This window comes from Haliaeetus leucocephalus, unplaced genomic scaffold, assembly GCF_000737465.1.
Source record: "Haliaeetus leucocephalus isolate CR32 unplaced genomic scaffold, Haliaeetus_leucocephalus-4.0 Scaffold251, whole genome shotgun sequence".
Lineage (NCBI taxonomy): Eukaryota > Metazoa > Chordata > Aves > Accipitriformes > Accipitridae > Haliaeetus > Haliaeetus leucocephalus.
Window position 1 is genome coordinate 3,434,929 of NW_010972687.1, and position 25,751 is coordinate 3,460,679.

Consider the following 25,751-nt stretch of genomic DNA (forward strand, 5'->3'; position numbering starts at 1 on the left):
GCTCAGGCGCCTGGACCATCTCCTCCTCCTCCTTCTTCACTGACCTTGGTGTGTGCAGGGCTGTTTCTCTTAACATGTTCTCACTCCTCTCTCTGGCTGCCATTTCTGTGCCTGCTGCAACTTTTGTCCTTCTTAAATATATTATCACAGAGTCGCTGATGGGCTCGGCCTTGGCTGGTGGCAGGTCCGTCTTGGAGCCGGCTGGCATTGGCTCTATTGGACTTAGGGGAACCTTCTAGCATCTTCTTACAGAAGCCACCCCTGTAATCCCCCTGCTACCAAAACCTTGCCACACAAACTCAATACAACAGTGTAAAACATCACTAAGATTAAAATAAATATCCTTATGGAATAAGAGTTATTATAGTGAAGTAAGTGCTATGTTTGAAGCTATCTTGTACTATAAATAGCTTATGTCATAGCCAAAAAAATTAGATTTGTGGAAAATATAAACTATTAATTGAAACATCTGCCATGTAATACCGCATACAGGAGATCTTGTGAAAATGTTCCACAAATATTTGTTCCAGAAATGTTGCCATAATGAAACTGGAAATTGAGTATAGATTGTGTTATATTTTAAGCTGTGTTGATGAAGTCTTCATGTTTTGAAGTCTAGCATTTTTAGATGACTAATCTGGCATAAATTGAGCTGATAAGCATTATGTATCATTTAGTCTTAAATATTTTAATTGCACTTTTTATATCAACTTCTGTCTGTTTTTTAGTATTCCGCCCAATTTCAGCTAAAGCCAAACTCCTTATGAATCCTCGATCTGATGTTGACTTTTCATCACCGAAAATGGATTTAGATGTAAATTTACAGGATATAACTGTTGAATTCAATAAGCCACAGGTATAAACTATTTCTCTGAAGTTATATGTATTGTGGTAAAAAAGTTAGTTTGCAAGAATACTAAGAAAAGCAGTCTGAAATTTTATAATGAACATACAGAATCAATTTTCTTCTTAGTCTTGTTTTTCTTTGTAAATTATTTTCTTTTTAAAAAAGAAGCTTGATTCAGGTTGTTTTCAGAAATTAACACTTGGTTTGAATTTTTTTGTTTGGTTTTTTTTTCAGTACTTCAGTGTTATGGAGCTTCTTGAGTCCATTGATATGATGACTCGAAATCTGCCATATAGGAAGTACAGACCTGATGTTCCATTGCACAACAATGCCAAGACATGGTAGGCCACCTCAGGCTTTGAAAATAATTTGGTAGTTGTTAATTTGAAATAATTACAAAGGGACTGTTTCTTACTTAAGCAGGTTAGAACTCATTTCCTTCTGAAACAAAGTCTTCTCTTTTGTTGTTGTTTTTCTTAAGCTAGGAGTATTAAAAAACATTGGTGAGTACCTCAAACCAAAGGTGAGGACACAGTGTTTGAAAGCCTGCATTTGCTGTCTTAAAGACCATTATCAGAAATGAAGGACACCCCATTATATGTTAAGTACTATTACAAGAACGTAGCTATTATCTAAGAATGGCCAAATCGTTTCAACACAGATGGCAGAGATTTGATTTCTTTGCAGAAGATTCCTTACAAATATATTTTGATTATTCTCACATACACATGCATATACTTGTGGGCACTTTTTGTACAAGGTTAGTTTTTAATCTGGGGAAATAGCAACCTGTCAACTTTGTGTGGAAGAAAATAAAATCCTTAGGTTCCGCTACTGATCAGAAGTGTGATGTTAGACAAGGGATTTCACTCTTTCACAACTTGAAGTTGTATTTAGTGGGAGTCTGCATAGCTCTAGGTGTCTTTTCAATATACCAAAAGAAATGTAAACTACACTTATTTGTCTTTGCTTTTAGGTGGAAATATGTTATTTATGGCATCCTTGAAGTAAATGTTCAACCTAAGCTCCAAATGTGGTCATGGGAACATATTCGGCACCACAGGAAACAAGTGAAGAACTATAAAGACATGTATAAAACAAAGATAACGTCAAAAAAACCTAATGAAGAAATCTTAAAATTGTTGGAGGTTAGCCATTTTCCATTAAAGGCTGAAATATTGTTCATCTTGCTATTTTCTTAAACTTAAATGTTTACATGTTCCTAAGTCAGTAATAAGTTAACATAAAATTTTCAGTGGCCAGACTTGCAACTTTATCAGTACCTTTCTCTGTGAGTAGTTTTAATAAACATATTAGATAATTTTTAAAAATAATAACTGCAGTAAAGAAAAACATAAACTGATGCTTTTCCAGATTTATTTTAAGTTTTCAGCTTGAGCAAATTAATTTGGGTTGCACTGAAAGAGTTGTTTACTGTCATTTCCTGTAAAACTGAGCCGTGAAATCTAACCAAATGAAATTGTCAAAAAATAATTTCTCACCTCTTTTCTAGGAATTCGAAAAGGCCTTGGATATTTTTAACATCACTCTAGCAAGGCAACAAGCAGAAGTTGAGGTAAAATTTCATCATTTAAGTGAGTCTAAGAATAACTGCAACATGAGGTTGCGGAGATTTTAGGCAGATCCACTTTAGTTCTAGTGATTAAATTGTGCATCATACAGTCTTCCTATTTTTCTTGTATTTCATGTTTTATATTTATATATATTTTGTAGGGCATAGTTAGTTTCAGCTTGTAATTAAGCAAAAATTAAATAGTTCCACACACTGCTTTTTCAAAATAACTGATCTGGGATAAATATCTTTCCACTTTTGTTGAGGAATATCTACTGTGGAAAATATGGTCAAAGGATGATAGGATAAGTCAAGTTGCAAGTGATTATACCCAAAGCTTCAGGCTTCCTCTCTCTCCTCTTAACAGCCTAGGCTATTAGTTTATTCCCTTCCTTACTGATAGCCTATTATGTAGGCTGAACACCTGTATGTGTAGTGTGTTGACCTTTTGTTACTGTTTGCAAATGTTATTCGGAATACTGCAAATGTAGAATACATTTAAGTACATTATGACAATTATGCAAGATAATGTGATGTGAGTAGTTAGACTTAATTTGTTAGCCTTGTTTTTCCTAGGTTAGCATACTGCTTAGTTTTCAATGTAGAGAATGAGCATCGTTCCAGGAGACTGAAATGAAAGCTATATAGGTTTTCTGAAACCTGTGAAGTAGTCTTTCTCCATTAATAATCAATGTGACTAAAAGTAAGCAGAATATGAAGTTTAGAATCTGAAATATTGATGTATTGATAACTAAACTTCATGAATGTCGATAATATCTTATGGCAGTGCTTGAAAGAAATTTGAATTTTTTTTTTTTTGGAGTATATTAAGTATGGTATGAATGCAATTGCTGCAGTGATAGATATGGTGCTTCTAAACCAAAATTTTGAACAGGAATCCATAAATGTGATTCTTCCTTCTGGTTTTCTGTATGTATACCCACATTTGGGTGCTTGTATGATCATTATTCAGACTTTACAGAACCAGAAGACACATTCATGTCCTTCCACTTCATTTGTTTGGCTGTATTGGAGTGCTTTTCATGCAAACGTTTTTTTGTTTTGTTTTAGTTCTCACTTAATTTTGGCATGTTTTTATCTTGTACCTTATAGTTTCTTTTGGTTTTATCATTTTCCTCCTACTTTTTGCAAGGTGATGGAGATCCCAAAGAATGTCCTGTCTAGTTTTATTTTTCTGTCCTCCAGTGTGACCATACTGCTTGTATCCACTGGAAAAAAAAGTAAACCTCATGGGTTGAGATAAGAATGGTTTAATAACCAAAATAAAATTAAAAATTAGCAATAATAATAAAATATAATTATTATAACAGTAGTAATGAAAAGGAATATAACAAAGAGAGAGAAATAAAACCCAAGAAAAGAGAAATGATGCACAATGCAGTGGCTTGCCACCTGCTGACAGATGCCGGAACAGCGATCCGCCCCTCCTGGCCAACTTGCCCATTTATTTACTGAGCGTAATGTTCTATGGTATAGAATATCCCTTTAGCTAGTTCATGTCAGCAATCCTGGCCGTGCTCCCTCCCAGCTTCTTTGGCACCTGCTTGCTGGCAGATTATGGGAAACTGAAAAATCCTTAACTTAGGATAAGTGCTACTTAGCAACAACTAAAAGATCAGTGTGTTATCAACATTGTTCTTGCACTAAATCCCAAATACAGCACTGTACTGATTACTATGAAGAAAGTTATCTCTGTCCCACCTGAAACCAGGACACAAGCAAATGAATTTAAATTTGTTTGGGCTTTAAGTCTTGCATTTGAAAAGTGTTAGAAAAGCATCTTGAAAGATCTGCTAGCTAAGTCTCTGGATTTATTTCCAAGTATTGAAAATCAGGTCACAGTGATTCTAAACTGTTCTACCTCCATCTATCTATCAGAACCCATCTGTCTTATTGTTATCAGGTCATACCTCTGAAAAAGGTCTCAAAGGACTTGTGAGAGGCAAATCTACTACTAGCTTGGTATCCTGACAGTTAGCCTTAAGTCTACTAGGAATTTAAAGGAGCACCCTTTAGATGTGGGCTGAGTAAAGCCAGGTAAAGGATCCTACTGTTTGTTAAGCTTTTTTGTTTTTTAAAAACATACCTTAGAGTTGAATTTCAGGGGCTTGCTTTTCTCTGGACCTTGAAATCAAGCTCCCCAGAACTCACATTTGTGAACACAGTACCATCTGATTTTCTGGGAACTTTGTAGCAAGAACTTTATATTCCTAAATCTTAGACCACTTTTTAATCTTTATCACTAGTGCCATAAGCACCAAACACCAGCTTCAGTGAGCCAAGCATCAAGTCTCTGTGTCAGATAGCTTGAGAAATTTTGTGCTTTCATTCTAGAGAATACTATGTAGATGATTCACCTAAATCAGAATACAGGATGATGCTCTTGGTTCTCCCTTTCTTTTAGTCAAAACAGTTTACCTTGCTGAGTAATCTTTCCACAGACTATGACTGTATTCATTACTAAACCATTGTAAATGGAGGATGAGGAAAGCTCAACAGGATTTCTTCAGGAAATTTCTTTAGTTCCAATAATGCACAAATGTTCTCTTCATCCTTGCAGAAGTACAGTTCCCCTCCCTTTTGTCTGTAGCCTTTCTTGCCTTGGACGCTGGTGCCAGCTGCTGCCTCAGACATATTGAGAATTATAGCTCTAAGCATGTCTTCTTTTTCTCCATGGCAGTTGTACTTCAACACCAGCTCCTTGGTGTCCTAGAAACTGATAAATTCAGAGATTCAACAGCCCTTTTTTCTAAGGCTTTGTCCATTCTTTCCTTGGACCATTTGCTCTAACATCTGCTTGATGACTTGGTATCCTTTACAAAGAGGACTTTGCAGGATTTTTTCCAAACTTTTTATCATTTAGCTGACATTCTTCCTCATCTCTCTGAGGTGAATCAATAGTATCAGTTCAGAAGCCTTTGTGTTTTTGTGGTGAGTCATGCCTTCCATTGGCCTGTAGGTGGATAGATGTGACAAGTCCCTTAAAAGTTCTCATTTATAGCCAGCTGTTTTCCCTAATTGTGTTGGGTTTTTTGAATGCTGAGAAGGGATCCCTGTCTCACTTACTTTGGGTATCGCATTCACTAGAGCATCTCTAAATTCAGGGCTTATCTGCAAGTGTTTCTATCTTTTTGGATCATATTAGTCATGAAGAAAAATAGTTTGTGTGGTCCACTGCAGTTTTGAGAACTCCTCTGTCTCTTAGATTGCTTGATGGTTGTTTGCTGTCCCTTATCCCAAACTTTCGGTGCTCAAGTCTGGATGTACTTTGCATTTTCTGTGAGGACCCAGTATTGGAATCATCACTGGCATCAGACAGGACAACCCCTAGTTGTTGAAATAATGAATGTGGGAGAAGTGAAGGCTTCCTTACTGTTATAGCTGTATGTGTCAGATCCAGGAATAGTTTTCTATATTCCTTAGAGTAAATATTCTATTATAAGAGTAATGTGGGGGTTTTTTTGTTTGTTTGGGTTTTTTTGTTTTTTTTAAAATTATTATTGCTTTGGACATATATCATGAAATGAAAAATACAGGGGTCATTTAAAATTTGGCCTGTGCTGGCTATTTAATTGCTTATATATGTATTTTTAATGATTCTTTGTAAGTGCATTGTTATGATGTAGAGTGCTGTATAGTGTTGTGGAATTTTTTTTTTGAGGTAGGAAACATTTATTGACTTAAAATCAGCTACCTTTTGCTTGCTCTTTTTGTTCATAAAGGTGGTTGATTTTATGCAAGTGAGAATTGGTCTGATGATGCACTGTGTACTTGAAGTTATTAGAAGAAAAACTAACAAATAACGTTGCCTTTTCAGTGGTTGTCTAATGATGTTTTGATGTGTTAGAGCATGTCTTGGGTCTGTATTTTTCTTAAGAAAATTAAAGAAGCATGAAGAAAATGACTTGTTTGAGTATTTTTTATATTTCAGGCAACTAAGGCTGGATTAAAAATCTATAGACCAGGAGTGAAACAAGATGATGAAAATTCTGGTGGCTGGTTTAGTTGGATGTGGAGCTGGTCAGGTGAAAAAAAGGATGAACAAAAGCAAGAAGTAAAGGGTTCAAGTATGTTCATTTATTGGTATTTTTTTCTATTATTAAAAATGACTTATTAGAATAATAAGACCCTAACAATGGAACTTTGGATTTGTTTAATATTTGGGCTATCGGATTAGTGATGTTTACATTTGCTCAGCCTTTTTTTGCTGATGAAGTTGTTAATTGCATGTTACAGAGGTATCTTACAATCCTTTCCATAAGTCTTTCTGAACTGTCTTCGTTTTGTGCTTTCTCCTGCCACGGTTTTTGCATTTGTCTGCATGATGTACTGTGTATGGGGATTTGAAGAAAGTGCTGGAAAACAGTAGCAGTTAATGGAATGTAAACTATTTTACTTCCATTCATTTTATAATTTCATGCAGTGCATTAGAGTTTGATTCACTTAAGTACAGGGCATATAGTAAAGGTTGTGGAAAATGGAAAGTAAATTAGAAATATTGCTTCATTGTTAGTAAGCTAGGAAATAGAGTAGGTGAGAATAAAAGTATAACTGCATTTTAAAGAATACTTTAGGAGACTCAAGACTTTGCTTTAGACCTCAGGGTTTTTGCTTTTACTAATTCAGAACAATGATGACAGTATCTACTGTATGTTATAGAGCTACCAAGCACTGGAAAGTGTATAACAGTATTTGGATGTTTCAGATACCTGTACTGAGTTTAACGTCTTGCAATGTGACAGGTCTTGAAGAGCTGATGACACGTGAAGAGAAGGCTAAACTTTATGCAGCAATAGGATATAGTGAAACAGCTGTGGATCCAACCCTTCCAAAATCAGTAAGTTGTAACCCACTATGATATCAAACAATTGGTAGCTTTGTCTACTAATAAAAATATAAAGCTGATAGGAAATTGCTTTTAAAATTGCTTGAAGCTCTGTCTCTATATTTCAATACTGTTCAGATAGTTTTTAATTAAGTTACTGCATGCTGGCTTTGTGCAGAACAGGGCATCCTTAGTTGTAGTTTTAGGAGAGTTGTTATAGAGCTTTGAATATTCAGAAGAAGTTCAGAATGAAATTTTGCTTGCTCAAGCTAGAATAAAATCATATAAATAGTGTATTATTTAAGTTATGAAATGCTTCATATATCCTCTTACAATATTCAGAAATTTTTTAAGAAAGTGCCCTGATTCGCTGGAATCTGAAATATGAGTGATAGTAGATGAGGTACAGTAGGTGACTATATAAGGAAAGAGATGATTGAAGGACTGTAGTGGGGAAGAGTAACATTTTTGAACCATTCAGAAATTGTCTGATAAATCATCTTTATGTAAGTTACCATGCACGGTACAATGGACTGCCTTCCAGCTCTGTGTCAGAGGCCCTTTACCTCATAATGTGGTGTAGAGACATCAAAGACATAAGTCTGTAAGCATAGTCTACTCTTACTCTAACCCTGTCTCTTTGTTATAACTATTTGGGAATTACTTTTACACCAGCTGTGATACGAACTATTTATAGCATTAGAAAAATAGTATCAAACTGGTATTTGTGGCTTTCATCTTGTCATAAGCTGTACTGAAATGTATATTAACATATTTTGTAACCCACTGTTGTTGTTTTTCCTGCATATCTAGTATGAAGCCATGAAGTTCTCTGTGAAATTATTAAGCATGTCTATATCAATAAGAGAGAACAAGCAAACTCCTGAGCTGGTAGAATTTGCATTAACTGGCTTGAGTACAGTATTTACCCAACGACCAGGTGCACAAGCAATAAGGTGAACTTTATCAAACTTTTGTTGCTCCTCATGAAATGTTGATGACCGCTAATAGACATTTTAAGGCTCTGTCATGATGTTTAACTTCAATTTTTCCAGTGTCATTTCTTGTGCAGTTTGGGAACAGAATCATCCTGCAACTGATAGACAAAGTGAATGGATACTATTTCCATTATTATGTTCTCTCTGTCTTCAGAATTTTTTGTGCCAATACAGATTTTGTCCTTTTTTCAGTTTGTTATGTACAAGCAATCCAGTTCCTAACTTAAGTAGGGTAGAGATATGTTGTTCTTGTGTTTGGGTTTTTTTTGTTGTTTGTTTTTTCTTTCAGCTCATTCCTTATACTCTTAACCACCTAATTGTACCTAGCCAGATGGATGTTACATCTGACCATGCTGTTTACCTTTCTTTACAGATTTGAAACAAAAATTACCTCACTTGACGTTACAGGCATGTCCCGAGAAAAGTGTACACCCTGTCTTCTATCTTCTCGAACAGTCTATTCAGACAAGAGTACGTCACTCTTAAGCATAATGTTTGAGACTAATCCTTTGGATGAGAAAGCAGATCAGAGGCTTAGAATAGAATCACAGCCACTGGAAATAGTGTATGATGCAGTAAGTAAATATTTGAATACATTATAAATCTTGAAAAATCTCACTTAACAGTAAATTTGCCATGTATTATTTTTTCTTTATTTTAACAGATGACAATAAATAGCTTAGTAGATTTCTTCAGGCCTCCAAAAGATGTACATTTAGAGCAATTGACATCAGCAACTCTGATGAAGCTTGAAGAGTTCCGTGAAAAAACATCAACAGGCAAGTGCTGCATGCTCTTCTGACTATACAGTCAGAAAAATTTTTGATTCTAGGAGTATGAAAATATTACATCTTTACATATGGAGATATATGGATCCAAGTTAGAGCTTTCTAATACAACACCTAAATAAGATGAATTCTTCAGTCTCATTACAAAGCATTTGTTCTAGGTATTGGATAATTTTATGTCTGTATCTTTTTCAACTTCAGCTTCCTTTGTAAAATATGCTTCACACCTTGAGGTAGTATTTCAGTATTTATTCTGTTGTACTCCGTGCAGACTTAAAAACAGTTTACTTGCACCTTTTCTGTTTTGTTTGTCTGAGTATCTAAATGGCCATAATAGTTTCATACTCTTTAAAAACTGATACTGGCATATTTGTCCTCTAATGAAACCCCTAAATCCTTTCCAGACTTGCTGCTTTTCAGGACACTATCTGCCTTTGTATTGGTGTTTTCCACTTTCTTTATTCCTCGATGAATGTTGATTTTCATCTGGATTGACTCAGATCAAGTCATATAAACTATATTTATCTGTCTTCAGTTACTCAGCATTAAAGCCATTCCTCTAGTTTTCATTTCATCCTACCTTTTTATCTCTAGAGATCTTGTATTTTGACACATGAATGAAATTAGTGAATACTTTTAAGACTGACACTGAGATTGTGGAATTAACTTGTTCCAGTAAGGATGTGTGAGGCTTTCTACATCAGAGGTGTGTCCAGCACAGTGTTCTCTCTCCAACTGTGGATTGGAGAGGATGCTAAGGGGAGATTTCATATATAAATTCTTTTCAAAAGTAAAAGAAAAATCAGTGAAATTTATTAACCTCACTTAATTTTTTAACCTATTAATATTTAAATTGTATACTTAAAAAATCTGAATACTCAGTGATAATAAGTGAAAAAAAAGTCACAGAAAACTCAAGCATAATGTATATTTAATCAATTGCTTTTATCAAGCTAGTATCAGAAATGAAATCAGGCATCAGTTATATTTCTATTCATTAGTTCTTCTTTGACTGAACTTTTTCATTAAGGACTAATGTCAGATTAACAAAAGTTATCAATCAACTTGCTTGTCTTTTCTATCAGAATCTTCTCCAGCAATACTAAATATATTAATAGCACAGTTCATTCCTGAGATTAATTTAATGAAAATTTGCTTACATTCAATATGCTTGCTTCTCTGCTCATTACCACCGAATACTCTAGTTCTGATCACGATAGATTTTTTTTTTTTGTGGCAATAGGAAATCATGCTATGTGTCTATTACAATTTAAGCATAGCTTTACTTTAGAGGTATATCCAATGACTCTTACCTTCACAAGAATGCTGAGTTGCCCATAGGAATCTAAAAGCTTGTTCCACTCACAAATGAGAAGCTTGATGGAAATTTCCAAAAATATGCTGTGCATTGCTTGTAAAATCTTGGCTGAGACTTACAAAATTACCAGGGGAAGATGTCATCTGCAGAATATTCTGCAGCAGGTGATTATGCTGTTCTCAGAGTTAGAATTTAAAAAAAAAAAAAAGAATTATATCAATATAGTTAATAAGTTCACACTTGCAGTCCTTCTCAGGAAAGAATTCTTAAAACTTTTGTTTCAAGCAGTGGAAGATAGCTGGAAAATATTGGGAAACTGTGAACGGCAGAAGTGAGGGAACTTGCTACATCAAAATAGTTATGATTTCCATCACCACTAAAAGACATTACAAAAGCTTAGTTTCACAGACTTCAATTTATGGACTCAACTACATTCTGTACATATGAAGGAAAAAGAAAGTATTTTCTTGAACTGTCTGCATCACTTGAATACAGTTAAGCATTGAAAACTGAAAAAATCTTTATCTTTTTATTAATCCAAGTTGTTCTGTCTTGCAAATCCTGAAATGTGGTTGCCATCCGGTTTTTCATTGACTAATCTAGCTCTCCTGTGGTAGGACAACCTTTGATAATATTGGAACAGTTTTAATGGCTTTCTTAGCAATGTGGGTGTGCTGCAGTGTCATGTTGTCATCTTTGTAATTTATTATCTCTGCTTCTGTGATCATCAGCTTGTTGCACCTGCTAGGTATTTAATGGCTTGTGGCTGCATCAGTCGCTGTTTTCAGTGCTAACTTGAAACAAGACTACTCATTCCTCTTCACATGAGCAAAAAAACAGAATTTGATCTCAAATGTTCTGACAGTCTGAATCTCCCAACTAACTGCATGATTTTTAAACAGAATTTTTGTAAGACCTTCTATTTGCTGGTCTTCAGTATCTCAAGATGGAAATGCTTGCCCACAGAACCAGTGTAAGCTTCAGTATCTCAGTAGTAACAACACTTGTAATTTGGCCAATAAGAACTTCTAGAACAATTAAAATTCTGAATCTACAGAGCACAGTGGGTTAACTCGGCAATTGCCAAGTTGCAGTACACATTCCAGTTCTTGTCATTTCATATCTGCCTAGTATGAAACTTTTTTGGATTTGCATGTATTGTGTTCTTGTCCCTACTTGTCCATTAGCATTGCTTGCTATCATCATTTCATCTACTTGGTGCTTCTTTAAAGACTGCCTATAAATACTTGTTCAGAAGAAATCTGAAGAGCATCTGTACCTGCAATGAAACTTAGTCGTCTAGCATTCACAGCTCATTCAAAGTTAGATTTGAATTTCTTTTTATAGCTTCTCTTAATTCCATAGCTTCTGTATGGATTTTTTTGTTTATATTTACTAAGTACATTAATTTTCAGGTCTGTTGTATGTTATTGAAACTCAGAAAGTTCTTGACCTCAAAATTAACCTCATGGCTTCATACATCATTGTTCCACAAAAAGGATTCTATGAGAGTACATCCAATTTACTACTTCTGGATCTTGGTAGTCTTAAGGTATGTATTTATCTAATGAAGTAACTTACTGAAAATGATTGTTTGGCTTTTATGTGATTTCCAGTTTCTTAACTTCTATTACGTGGTACTGGTTAAGTAAAAGTTCCTCTTGCAGTTTATGTATTAGGTATTTATTATAAACTGCTTTCCAGTCAAGGCAGAAATTATTGAACTCTTCTCAGTAGATTCTTTCAACTGGAAAGAATTGTTAAAAAATAATCCTCCCCTGGAATGAAACCCCTGTTGATGCTTTGAACTGTTATGTGGAAAATGTCTAACAATTTTTTACCTTATAATATAAAATAGTAAACTTTTTACTTACATGATTAAGTGGTCTTCTTATTTTTAGTATTACTATTATTCTTGTTATCAATTACCTTTTGGTCATTCAGTTTACTTTAAAATGAGAAAAGTAAACGTACTGCCACATTAATAAAATAACTTGGATAAAATTAGAGATTTTTTGAGATACTTCATGCAAGGGAAAAGTCAAAAAGGTAGTTTAATGATGTATTTAAAATTATAATTTAGCACTATAAAATCATAGAAGAGACTGTTTCTACATATTATTAGCAATCTTCTTACTCCTTGGTGAACTTGTGTTCTTTCAGGACAAATGATCTTACATGTACACAGGCAATTTAATTTTTTGTTTTTTTTTTTTTTTTACTTGTACTCTGGGTAAGAACAGTTCTGCCACATACTATCTGTTTAGGTTGCCTTATCTGCTTTTTTAATAAGAATTTGTTTCAAAGCTTAAAATCTTGCTAAAGTAAAGTAAGTTTTCTATGTCTGCCACAGATTGACTTTGAGTGGGTGGGTTTCAGTTAGAAACATAGAATAGATCAGGTAGGAAGGGACCTTTAAAGGTCATCTAGTCCAACCCCCCCGCAATAAGCAGGGACGTTTTCAACTAGATCAGGTTGCTCAGAGCAACGTCCAACCTGACCTTGAATGTTTCCAGGGATGGGGCATCTACCACCTCTCTGGGGAACCTGTTCCAGTGTTTCACTACCGGCATCGTAAAAAGATTGCTTCCTCATATCTGGTCTGAATCTACCCTTTTTTAGTTTAAAACTGTTACCCCTTGTCCTGTCACTACAGGCCCTACAAAAAGTTTGTCTTCATCTTTCTTATAAGCCCCCTTTAATATTGAAAAGCCACAATAAGGTCTCCCTGGAGCCTTCTCTTCTCCAAACTGAACAATCCCAACTCTCTCAGCCTTTCTTCATAGGAAAGGTGTTCCAACCATCTGATCATTTTTGTGTCCCTCCTCTGGACCCGCTCCAACAGGTCCATGTTTTTCTTGTGCTGAGGAGTCCAGACCTGGATGTAGTACTTGAGGTGGGGTCTTGATGAGACCAGAGGGGCAGAATCACCTCCCTCGACCTGCTGGCCACACTTCTTTTCATGCAGCCCAGGATACAGTTGGTTTTCTGGGCTGTGAGTGCATCTTGCCAGCTCATGTCCAGCTTTTCATCCACCAGTATCCCCAAGTCCTTCTCTGCAGGACTACTTTCAATCCCTTCATCCCCCAGCTTGTATTGATACCAGGGTTGCCCTGACCCAGGTGCAGGACCTTCCACTTGGCCTTGTTGAAAAAGAATATATCAGGTGCTTCAGAAAGTGGAATTAGTGAAAAACATTGCTGTGTAGATACTAAAAATAATTTGGATTTACAGCCAGATCACTTATTTCGGTGACTAATGATTTTACCAGCTGTTCTGAATGCTGGTCATTTGTAGGCATTTTGTAGAGTTCAGTAACCAATCTGTATATTGGTTGGGTGCTTGAGACAGCCTCCTAGACCTATTGGAGCTGGGGAATAGAACAGCCCGCCTCTTCTACTCCATCCACAGGAAATTACTCTCAGAATAATACATAGAAGAATATGTTTCAAAATCAGACTCCAGTAAATGTCTGAGATTTGTTCTGAAATTGGTGAGTGATTTTCATAGTGAATGTGACTCTTGGATTGGTTCCTGTCCTTTAATAGAAATTAGAAAGCAAGATGAAGGAATTCAGCAGTACCAAAAGAGAAAAGTTAGATGCTCCTCAGGATATGATTAATACTTCTGTATTCACTTTGAGTGGCGTATGTTTAAGTGAATGCCAGTCATTTGCTGAATGAATATGTTTAATACAAAACAAATAGTCTCTTTCCCTTAGTTGTGTACTGGATAAGGACAAGCCCCAAGGGGGAAAATGGCACATAAAATTAAAACTGTATGTCAATGTAGATATGTAAGTGGACTTAATTAAGGTTGCACAGGCAGTACTAATTTGGTAATTCTGAATTTTCAGTCTACAAGCTATTTTTAATGTAAAAGTAGTCATCATTCAGTAGCACTGGAAAAAGAAATGCTATGTCTTGGACACCAGTATTTAAACCTTTTCACAGTTACGAACGTTATCTTGAATATTTTCTGGGACTGACAAAAAAAAGTGGATCCAAAATTGTTAGACATTTAAGAATGAGGACAGCCACATTTCATCAGAGATGAACACCAGAGAGGGCACATACTTCTTTGGTATTTCACATTTGTATGTGCATCCCAAAGCTGAGTCAAAGGGATATTGAATGATATTAAAGCAAAGACATTGAACTTTGATGATGAACAGTCCAAACCCCCTTTTCCCTTTTACTCTGCTTGACTAATATGTAACAGGGTAATGCCACAACTAAATGCAACAGGAATCAAAAATAGATTTCATGTTTCTGAGGTGATCAATGCAGTAATATTTTTATATATAAAACCCCGAAACAGTTATTCTACTGATTACAAAGGGTTTGAGACTTTATACTTTAGGGTATGAGTCACTTATTAAAGGAAATAATTCTGCAAAAAATATGTTGTATAAAACCTCATAGATTTTAATTAATTTTTAATTTTATTTCTTTCCTTGAAGAAGAAATGGAGTTTAAAACTCTTCATTTTTTGATACAGGCTACTAATTTTAGATATCTCCTCTGCTGTGATATTTGTAAGATTCTGTGCCCTTATAATGAGGACATTAAATTTAATCTTTTGTCGTGGTAGGATCAAGTATTTGTAGAATTAGTGCTTTGAATATGTTTGAAATTGATTTATGCTTTTTTCTGACTGTTTTTAAGATGGAAAGCAAAAGTCGTTCTGATTTATCAGAACTCAGAGTAGGACAAAGCACTATCGAAGATATAATGTCAAGAGCTTATGACAGTTTTGATATCCAGCTCAGTAGTATACAGTTACTGTACAGCAAACATGGTAAGTATTCATGAAAGTAATTTTTCTCTATATGAGTAAAAATATTTTGGTGGTTCATGTGCCTTTTATATTTTTAACTGAAGCAGTGGAGAATCTTTGGAACATACTTCTTGTTCTAAACTCAGTCCTATGAACATGTTATGAATTTCCAAAACGTACCTTTAGGCCTTAAATTCCAACCTTAGCTTTTGCTAAATAAACAAACTTACTGAATCCCTTATTTGTGAAGGCATCTCATTTGATTTGTTGCATAATAAATATAAGAGTGTAATTTATTTATTTATGGTGTTTTCCTTCAGTGCCTTTTCCTTGCTTCCCTCCAAATTTAAAGCAGAATCCATGAGTAGTTTTGGGTTTGATCATTTTGTGAGGGTAAAGAAAGGGTCAGAATCCCTTAATGAAGGAAACTTTTACTAGTATTTTGGGAACTAACAATATACAAAGAGTCAGAACCAGAGAAGTCTTAAGCATATAATTTTTAACCATCTGGTTCCAGAGGGGAATCCAGAGCCTAAACTCCCAGTACCATGCATGTTAAGAATTGGGACCTTAGCACTCTGCAGCACAGATGGGGTAGTTGTTTAGATCTGAATGGTAGAAATTATTAAGTAGTCTTTTACGTCTGAAGTTCAGATCTTGTATTATATATATGTATTGATAGAGCTGTAAACAAGATCGTGTCACCTAAATTTTCAGCCATATATACTAATTAATATCAGATACTTTAATTCTGTGATATGTGTAATGAGAAGGAATCTCAGTGTTTAAAGCATCAGTTTTCTTTGCTCTTCTAGATGAGAACTGGCAAGAGGCTCGGAAGCTGAAATATTCATCTCAACATATCTTACAGCCCTTGGATGTAAAAGTGGAATTTAGCAGGGCTATGGTTGTTACAGATGCAAGAATGCCCAAGTATGTGGTTTTTTCCTATTTTGAAATTTTACGGTAAATGACTTTTTTAGGGGGGAAAAAAAAGAAAAAATCAAGGATCTAATTATACTTGTGCTATTTTACATTGGCCATGTGTGAATCTTGGAAGTAAAATACCTTAATCGAGAAAAATAGAGAATAAACCCAAGAAGCTGCCAGATATTGAAGAGGTGATAGAATGTTACATTGTTATAAAAATAAGTATGTATAATATATTTAAAGATTTTTATTAAATATATTAATACCTGTTCTAGTTAGGTCTTTCTAATAGCTACATTTCAGTCCTCATTGGAAATACTGAGGAGCAAAAAATCTGAACTTACAAAGTCTCTTTTATAAACATCACAAAATATTCTGAAAAGTAATGTGCTGTCATACTCCCTCTCTTTCACTTACATTATTTATCTTGTTTATTTACCTACTAGAGATCACTTCTTAGGGAAACAGCTCTTAATGCATTGAATTTGCACTTAGGCTTATTTAGCAAAAAACCTGTTGGTTATGGAAACTGTACTCAATCAGAAGAAAATATATGCTGCTATTAATGATGGAATTTTGATGTTAAACATCACAGAGTCAAAGTGGCAAAGGTTAACCTTGCACATATTTTGGAAAGTGCATCTTCACCAATGTCCGATAAGGACACTACTACCTAAAAAAAATTTGATCAGTTTTGAAGTACTTGCGGACTAGCACACTAATGCATTATGAGGTAGTTTGGTGTAGTAAGTCATTAATAAGGATCATATTCTTATGCTACAAGTTAGCATATACTTATTTCATTCTTAACACTGTTGGAAATTCAGATTTTAGCTAGGCACTTCAGAAAATTAATGGCATAAAAATAGACCTAGGCTGTTGCAGAAAATTGTTTAGTAAAATCAGCAAAATCAAGAGGCAGTTTATGAAATTAGAGAATTATGAAGAATCTAGGGTTTGCTTAGTCAGAAAAAAAAAACTAAAAATAATGTACCTCACCAGTGCAGTGTATTGTGAATGCAGATCATTGATCGCATGGTATAATGGTGCCACCTTCTGGAAAGCTGGGAGGCCAGATTTTGAATTTTGATGCTTGACTTTGCAGAACATCTTATTCTTTCCCTCCTTACTTTTTCTCTGCTTGGTGGAGAAGGTGAGACAAGGGAAATAAAACTCACAGGAATCTGTCTTGTTATGTCAGAAAGTCCAGGGAGGGAAAGTGAGATTTCATTTCTATGGTCATATAACAGAATGTTGTTTTAATGTAGGTTTGTAATTGACATCTCTCCAAGTTACGCTAGTATAACCTGGATTAAGCAGTGTCTGTTCTTAATGAGAACACCTGTTGCAGTATTGTAGTACTACCTGTCTAACTGTCTTGGCTACCAGGTGTGCTTCTCCTTTTGGCAGTTTATCCGTCTAGACTGATTCTGGGAAATTTTTCCCTAATGGATATTATTTCTGTACACTGAATTTTCATATAGTCAGTTCCTTGGCAGTAAAAAGTTTCTACCTGTGTCCAGAAACTGGCAAATTTTTCTTCCACTGAGATAGTAATATTTCTTGGAGATCAGCTGCTGCTTCTTTCTGAGTGCCTGCATTGTCTACAACTGTTAGGAATGCCATGGACAGCAGTTTAGTACTAGATAAGTCTATACCACAGTGAGTTACTAATCATAACTAATAGTTTAACCTGCACCAAGAGCAAGTAACCATTTCAAATCTAGCATATTGATACTGTGACTTAACAACACCTGCACTTGTTCATTTGTACCTGGTTCAGTCTCCAAACGCTTTCAGGATGTATTCTGCAGTTGGTATTATAATACTCTAGAGTCATCTACCAGTCTTGAAATGACTGGTACAGCAGCTTTTTACCTGATGGTGCAGAGTTGACCTTTTCTTTAAGGGCTTTTTGCTCTTCCTTCTTGCTTTGAGCTCTTTAAAAGTCTGAAAATTATGAACCTCTGAATAGTATATGTCAGGTTAAGATAGTTTATGATAAATTTTTACTTTTCGTTATATACCTCCCAAATCAGTTGAAACTACAAATGTTCTATTTTCTGTTGTTCTCTAGCTTTGACTACTCAAACCCATCAATAATATCATTATCAATGTAGCTTCAAATGCCAAATCTTTTCTTATCACTGCATAACCTCTTTGTGTTTTTAAGAATGGTCAGTTAATGAGTGTTTATGTACAAATGTTTAGGTCCATGTGACCTCTAGATGACATCATGCACAAATGATGAAAATTAACTGATAGCTTTTGTGTCAGCAATAATCCTCTAAACTGTAAATTTTAGTAATTATAGTTGAATAGGGCATTATGCATCAGTATTGCTCACATCAGTTACACATATATGAATGTATTTTTAGTATACTTGTAGCTATTCCTTTATAGTTCAACTTTTATAAGTATACTTGCATATAAAGCCAGCATTATATTTTTCCTGAGCTTTTTTTCATTACTCTTTGGAACTGTGCTAAAGAATAGCATAGTTCTGTTGAGAAAGGTGAGTGGAAAAATGTTTGTTTTACAGTAAAAACTAGTACCAAAATTGCTTTGTTTACTATAGTAAAATTTTATGAATGAGTCCCTTAGTTTAGAGGGCACCTATTTTACTTGAAGTTATCTAAAAAGCAGGCAATTGGGTGTCTGTATTTTTTTTATTCTTTGATGTTTGTACTTCCTTGGGTGACCATTGAATCCAGTTGAATTCCTTGTGATTTATGTTGTTCAAAACCAATGATGAATTCACCAGAACTTTGTGCTGGCTTTGCTTAGGAAGGCACATTTCTATATTGCTGCCTTGAAGAGAATACTAATTTATGTAATTTTCACTTGTTGAAGACCACTGTATCAAAGGCCTTTCACTGTTAACCTGTATTTTCACCTGCTCATACTTCCTAACACTTAAAATGGGCTTTTACTGTGTGATCAGATCTGAATATCTACCCTTCTGTCATTTCTGAGAATAGGATGCAGTGCTCCTTACAGCTTCTGTCACTTCACATTTGTGGAAGCACTAATATGATTCTGTAGTTTTCTAGCCTGTGCAAGGTTTTTTTAATGTTTGTTTTATCCTGTGATATGGTTCCCCCATTTTCTGAAGGAGGTGTCTGGGAGTCTGTCATCTGGTTTTTGAAGGTGTATGAAGCCAGGATTAGTATACCAATATTAAGACCGTCCTTCTGTATACTAGTGTGTATTTAAAAAAAAAAAAAATCAGTTTGAAGGAATGTACTTATTTGCAGCTTTGAGAATGGCATCCTTAACATTTCCTTCTCTCTAAATATAACCAGTCTGAACTTGGAAGAAGTTTCTGTGTGGATTTCCTCATCGATTAAGTACTTAGTTCCTCCGTGCCTCAGTCTCTACAAGTTGGGAATAATTGTGTTCTGGATGTTTTCTGAACCTTAAAAGCTTTTGTTAAAAGAGCAGTGGAGTGAGTCTGGGATTATTTGCAGTTCTCTGCTTTGTGTCTACTAAGTGCCTTCCATGTAACTTCGTGGACTGTCCATTGAACAAACATTCATCAAAAATGTCTTAACAATAGGGAGGTTTAAGTGCAATGGAAGTGAGAACTGCTAAGTGTCCTAGATTACTGAAGCACTCAAAGCAGTAGATGGACATGTCCTTTCAGACCTGGCAGCTACGCATCTACCCTGCCTCTCTCCATTAAAATAAAAGTATATATAAACAAAAAAGTCTAAATTTCTCTCTGACAGAACTGGAATTAAGAATAAAAGTCAAAAGTAATTGAGAATTAATACCTTAAGAATTTAAGGATGTGAGGAAATTCCTCAATTGTAGAAAACTAGGTACTTACTGTTACACTTTGACATGTACAACTTTGTGCTTGGCTTGCTCAGGTATGAGGAGCTGTTTTTTTCCACTTACTCATGTAGTCTCAAAGTTGAAGGTGGTTGAAAATTTGGGGGTTTTTGTCCTCCCATCTTCTCCATGTATTATTTTTTATATTCCTTTGAAGACTGACCTGTGAGTTAAGCACAGCAAAACTGGGAGGAAGTAGCAGGTCCCGTTCCTTACACTGTATGTGTTAAGCATCTGCTGCTGTCTATTACTGGAGACAGTTGGCTTATTGAGCAGACCCCTTTATTTGTTCTAACTAGACGTTGTAATAAAAGCATAATAATGTTCTTGGAGCCAATTTTCTGCTTAATTCTGTGCTGCTCACTTCTGTGAGAAACTGGGATGGGTTTTAGGTCTTTAAAAAGTCTGCCTACGTTTGAAGTGATTCTACTTCTTTTTGGCCAAAGCCTATTCAAACAGGCTTAAACTATGTTTTCCTGCTTCAATTTTTGAAGACTGTTATTTTATTCTTTTATGTCCTTTATAGCTATGCCATTTATTCCTTTGTTAAATGCTAGATTACTGCTAAAATCAGCTTAAATATAAGTAACTTCTAGGAAGTATTTTGTATACGTTGCTTGAAGTTTGGGGCTGTAAACATTGTTATGCAAAAAAAGCCCCCACCTTTTCATCTGTAATATACTGTGTAAAGGCTCAGTTATGTGATTTATTACAAGTAATTAAGTTAAATATACAAACAAGAGGGAACAATTTCTGATTGTGAGGACAATATGCTTTATGTAGCCAAATCAGAAGTGGTTATTAGTATTATTTGCTGTCCTGATCCACAAGACATTGTATCAAATGGAATTATAAATGACATTAATAACTGGGTACTTGCTGGTTAAATAACTCTTCTGTGTGCAACAGAAGTTATATATGTAACATTGCAATGGTTAGATGAGTGGTTTTCTGACCAGGAAGAGTTGTGTGGTTTTCAGAAGGAAATGAATGTAAAGTTTGAATGAAATAGTTTTAAGATAACTTTGGTTGTTTACAAAACAGGTTCAAACTGTCTGGACAGCTGCCTTTACTTTCCATCCAAATATCAGACCAGAAGCTGACAAGTATCTTGGAGCTAATTGATAGCATTCCTAAGCCAGAAAGTGCTCCTGCTTCCAGTTCTCCTCCAAAAATAACTGAGGTAAGGTTTTTAAAATATATTTCATTAATAGTTGTCAGAAAAATACATCCTTGCTATTAGCATTGCAGTTTTGAGAGGAACACAAGTGGAGAATAAGCATTTACTTAGTACCTCTTGAAAAACTTAGCTAATTCTCTAAAGCTGTAGAAACTTTACTTGTCAGTTTAGTTAGTTTATTGTGATCCTTAGCCAATAATTATGAGATAGTTGTCCAGTGGTTGAATTTAAAATGAAAAACTCCCCAAACCTTTACTACTTTGGGAATAGCTTTGTAGTTCATATTAATCCTGATTAACAAACATATTCACTTTTGTTGAGGGTTAGTTTAATTATACCTTCATATTTACACATGTCTCAGAGTGCTGCAGAGTTTGGGTTCAGCTATTTTGTTGAGCGAAGAAAAGGGAATTTTTAAAGTTGAAGTGTTACGTGGATCTTAGCCAGATGGGAGTTTAACGTTCAAAAACAAAACAAAAAATATCCACTATCTGTGGCTAATGTTGGCTAAATAGTGCCTGCCTGGCAGAAGTGGCAGCTTTATTTCAGCACACTTCACTGCTCTTCCCAGCTTTTCTATATTCAGTTATACAACACACCTGAGTGGGCTGCAGTTCTGCCTTGCATTTCTAAGGTTTAGGAGTGTGGAGTGCGTTTTCTCCCTACTTCCCCACCCCTTTTCCTTAGTGAAAATGGTTCAGGTCACTGTTTTATGATTTCTTCGGGACAGAGGATTGCCATTTTCTTGTTATTATTCCTGAAGAGTATGTTTTACCTTTAGCTATGAGCTGTTCTTAACAAAATTAGGAAATTAACTCTGAATTGCTGATTGTTAACATCACTCTGGTCTGCGTGATCTGGCTATGTTTTATGTGTCTTTAAAGCAGTTCTATCATTTGAACATATGTGAAATCTCAACGTCAAAGACAAAATTCGGCTATCCATTTTTCTGTGATTTGTAAATAGTTCTAATTACCTGTTATTTAATCTTTTGTGTACTTGATTCTAAAGGAATAATGGTAATCTCTGTGTTTTGGGGTTTTTTTTTTAAGATTACTTAATAATTACCTTTTCCTTTTTATACAAATTATTCTGCCCTGTTCCTGATGGCTGTTGCTGCAGTGTTGGTGGTGTTTTCTGCGGGTTATTTTAGCGTAATATTTAACTATAAATGCATGCAACTAGACATGCCTACTTATTGAAGGTGTATATAAAGTGAAGATTGTTTCCCTTTAACATGTAGTTCCTGCCATCTCTTTAGTGATGATGTTAAAATTCTAGCTAGTTCTGACCTACTCTTTCACTCCTCGTATACTAATAGTATCCACAGCTAAAAGCTGCCCTAGTCTCTGTTGTTTTGTGCAACTAATCACAGACAAACTTTCTTTAAGGGTAAGTGATGGGATTTTAGTTTAACGTAAATAAAATGTGCACGTATAAGATGATTATCCTGTACTTTATAACATTGCTTATACTTGAATTTAATTATAGAATTCAACTATTACATTTAAAATCCTTTAAGTGACTTTGATGTGCTTAGTATTACCTGTACTTTACTTGTGATGTAAAGATGAGGTAAGGAAAGACTATTGAGCCAGTGTGAATGTATTTGTATTATATGCAGCATCCATATTAAAACCTATGGTTAAACCTGCCTGCTCAAGCTTCCATCTACTGCAGGGCTTGACAGACTCTATTTCCTGGTATTAAGTTAATTGAATGGATTTGCTGCTTTGGTGGTGGCAGATATACTCCCATGCTTTAATCCTTGTAGCTGAAATCCTTTGTTGCCATCACTTCACTTCTGAAACAAAAAGGATGTGAAATCCTTTTTCAGGGCTCTGCATGTGAACTTAGTTCCTTACATTTTGAGTTAGTGGAGGAATTGTTCTTGGGCTGTGATAACAGAAGACTCTTCAGAACAGACCCTTCTAGGTTTTTGCACCCTGCACTTTCTTGTACTTCAGTACAAGAAGGCTGTCCACTTCAGTGTGGAAGGCTTTATTTCTTATGGTTTGGTACTGTGAAGTCAAATCTCACAGTTTCTTCTGCTTGTCTTCTTAGAATGTGAAAGTGTTAGAGATGACACACTTTCACAGTTACAAGACTCTTAGAGACTTGGTGTATCTATCACTCATAGACTTGGATATATTCAGTAAGGTCAAATTATGTAGGCTGGAGACTGAGAAGAGAGACTGTTGAAATGTTAAGAGTGAGATGAAAAATGGAGCCTTGGAAACAACATGCAAAGATGAATGTTTGTTGCCATAACACTTAGATCTCTGTAAGATACTGTGAGTGAGTGAATAATTGTCTGAGACTGGGCTTTGAAAGTAGCAGTAGCAGGGGGGAGGGAAAACCACCCTACCTTTGTCTGTGCAGTCCAGAGCCAGAGGCACCCCAAGAAGGACAGGGACACAGACAATGCACATGTCTCTCCTTACTTTAGTACTCTGTGCAAGGCACATGTATACTAGATACACATGTGGAACATGCAGATGAGAATTCTTTACAAACTCAAACCACAGAGACTGCTTTCTGACCTTGATGGGAAATCTGGCTTTGGTGAATAAACCTTTTGGTTACCTTCAAAAAGAGAATTTAATTCTGTCATATATGATACCACATGGAGTGAGGATTCTTGTCCTTTTGTCCACTCTAGTGGCAAAATAGTGACATTTCACACGTTTTTAGTTAGTTATCTGGGTTGTGCATCACTGCATCTGACAATTAAAGACTACTAGCATCTGTTTTTTCTAGATACATGAAGAAATGAGATTTAACAAGGCGAAGTGCTGTGTCCTGCACTTGGGTCACAACAAGCCCATGCAAAGCTACAGGCTTGGGGAAGAGTTGGTGGAAAGCTGCCTGTTGGAAAAAGACCTGGTGGTATTGGTCAACAGCCGGCTGAACATGAGCCAGCAGTGTGCCCAAGAAGGCCAAACAGCACCCTGGCTTGTATCAGAAATAGTGTGGCCAGCAGGAGCAGGGAGGTGATTGTTCCCCTGTACTCAGCACTGGTGAGGCTGCACCTCGAGTCCTGTGTTCAGTTTTGGGCCCCTCACTACAGGAAAGACATTGAGGTGCTGGAGCGTGTCCAGAGAAGGGCAACCAAGTTGGTGAGGGGCCTGGAGCACAAGTCTTCTGAGGAGCAGCTGAGGGAACTGGCGTTATTTAGCCTGGAAAAGTGGAGGCTGAGGGGAGACCTTATCACTCTACAACTACCTAAAAGGGGGCTGTAGTGAGGTGGGTGCTGGTCTCTTCTCCCAAGTAACAAGCGATAGGACGAGAGGAAACGGCCTCAAGTTGTGCCAGGGGAGGTTTAGACTGGATATTAGGAAAAATGTCTTCACCGAAAGGGTTGTCAAGCATTGGAACAGGCTGCCCGGTGAAGTGGTTGAGTGATCATCTCTGGAGGTCTTTATAAGGCGTGTAGATGTAGTGCTTAGGGACATGGTTTAGTGGTGGACTTGGCAGTGTTAGGTTAATGGTTGGATTTGATGATCTTGTGGGTCTTTTCCAACCTAAATGATTCCACGATCTATGAAATTTAGAAACATTTCTGTCTGCTCTAATGTTTTCTCTAGCTCTTTTTTCTTTTTTACCACCTGGCACTAGTATTATGTGATTTTTATAAAAAACAGTTGATCTTTTACACTTCTCTGAAGTTGCCATACTGTAGTCCTGCGAGGGACTAGGTTTTGTCTTTCCTGGGTTTTCATATGATGTGCTGTTTCTGTCCATCTTTCGATCTGTGAAGTTGGATGTTTGAACCTCTTCGCTGTGTTTTCCTGATATATTCTCTCTGTAGTAGATGAATGTGCAGTACCTGCTGCTTCTACCTGATTTAGGCCTCATTTCTCCCCATGCTTTTCATTTTAGTAACGTAAGTGTTTAACTGTATTGACTTGTGCTTTAAATAAGACCGATTTCCTTAAGTTGTAAAACTTCCATGCAGCATCTGTGCATGCAATAGCATGACCAATGAATTCAAGCAAAAAATTTTATGGTATCTCCTGTTTCAGGCTGCAATATCGCCTGTGCTCTCAGCACCACATTTATCACAAGGTGTGTTTCCTGTTTTGGATCTGCATTCATTTGCTGAGTCAGGTAATATGATCTATTTTAAAGTCTGATTTAATAAACAGATCAAGCCAAGTTTTTGAGTTCATTGAATTAATGAGTTTCTTTTGGAGTAAGTGACTATTTGTGGCTTTGTTTCAAGTTCTTGAAGGTTGAGTAGCGTTATATTCTGTGCAGCTTATTATAATTCGCACTGTACAAAATATTTGAGTATTTTCGCATAGCAATAAAATTCTGTATGCTTGTTCTTGCCATTCCCTTTCTGAACACAAAGCAGTAAAATGTTTGTTTGGTAGGATGGGTTTGTTTATTTTTGTCTTTGCATATGTTACTACAAATCTGTATTCAGAACATCTGAAGTAGTATGTATGTCATTTTTTGCTTCAGTATGTACTTAGTCCTCTGGTTTCAATTATTTTCTTCTGGTGAAGGATTTCTCTCCTACTTAGCTGGATTTATTTAAATTACAAAATACTGAAACGATGACTGTTAGAAACCACTGTGTTTTTTATAAACAAGCATCATTTTGATTTCTACAGGACCAAACAGAAGATTGGCTGTGGAGAAACTGG

The 25,751-nt window shown here is 35.7% G+C and overlaps 1 protein-coding gene across 10 annotated transcripts in view; it reads left to right on the top strand.

The window, feature by feature from the left end:
• The window catches only part of VPS13A (vacuolar protein sorting 13 homolog A (S. cerevisiae)), a 109,418-nt gene that overhangs the window by 13,769 nt on the left and 69,898 nt on the right, over positions 1-25,751 (top strand). For 9 of the 10 annotated variants that reach the window (XR_774414.1, XR_774415.1, XM_010568617.1 and 6 more), the window contains exons 11-24: positions 729-856; positions 1,082-1,188; positions 1,824-1,995; positions 2,361-2,423; positions 6,373-6,508; positions 7,184-7,278; positions 8,080-8,222; positions 8,638-8,839; positions 8,929-9,043; positions 11,786-11,922; positions 15,038-15,170; positions 15,965-16,082; positions 20,961-21,099; positions 25,122-25,206. Coding sequence is in view for 8 of the 10 variants with exons in the window: in XM_010568617.1 (XP_010566919.1) it covers positions 729-856; positions 1,082-1,188; positions 1,824-1,995; positions 2,361-2,423; positions 6,373-6,508; positions 7,184-7,278; positions 8,080-8,222; positions 8,638-8,839; positions 8,929-9,043; positions 11,786-11,922; positions 15,038-15,170; positions 15,965-16,082; positions 20,961-21,099; positions 25,122-25,206 (1,773 nt within the window). In the remaining 2 variants the exon portion in view is untranslated. The remainder of the gene's footprint in view (positions 1-728; positions 857-1,081; positions 1,189-1,823; positions 1,996-2,360; positions 2,424-6,372; positions 6,509-7,183; positions 7,279-8,079; positions 8,223-8,637; positions 8,840-8,928; positions 9,044-11,785; positions 11,923-15,037; positions 15,171-15,964; positions 16,083-20,960; positions 21,100-25,121; positions 25,207-25,751) is intronic. The other variant, XM_010568622.1, reaches the window with a different exon arrangement.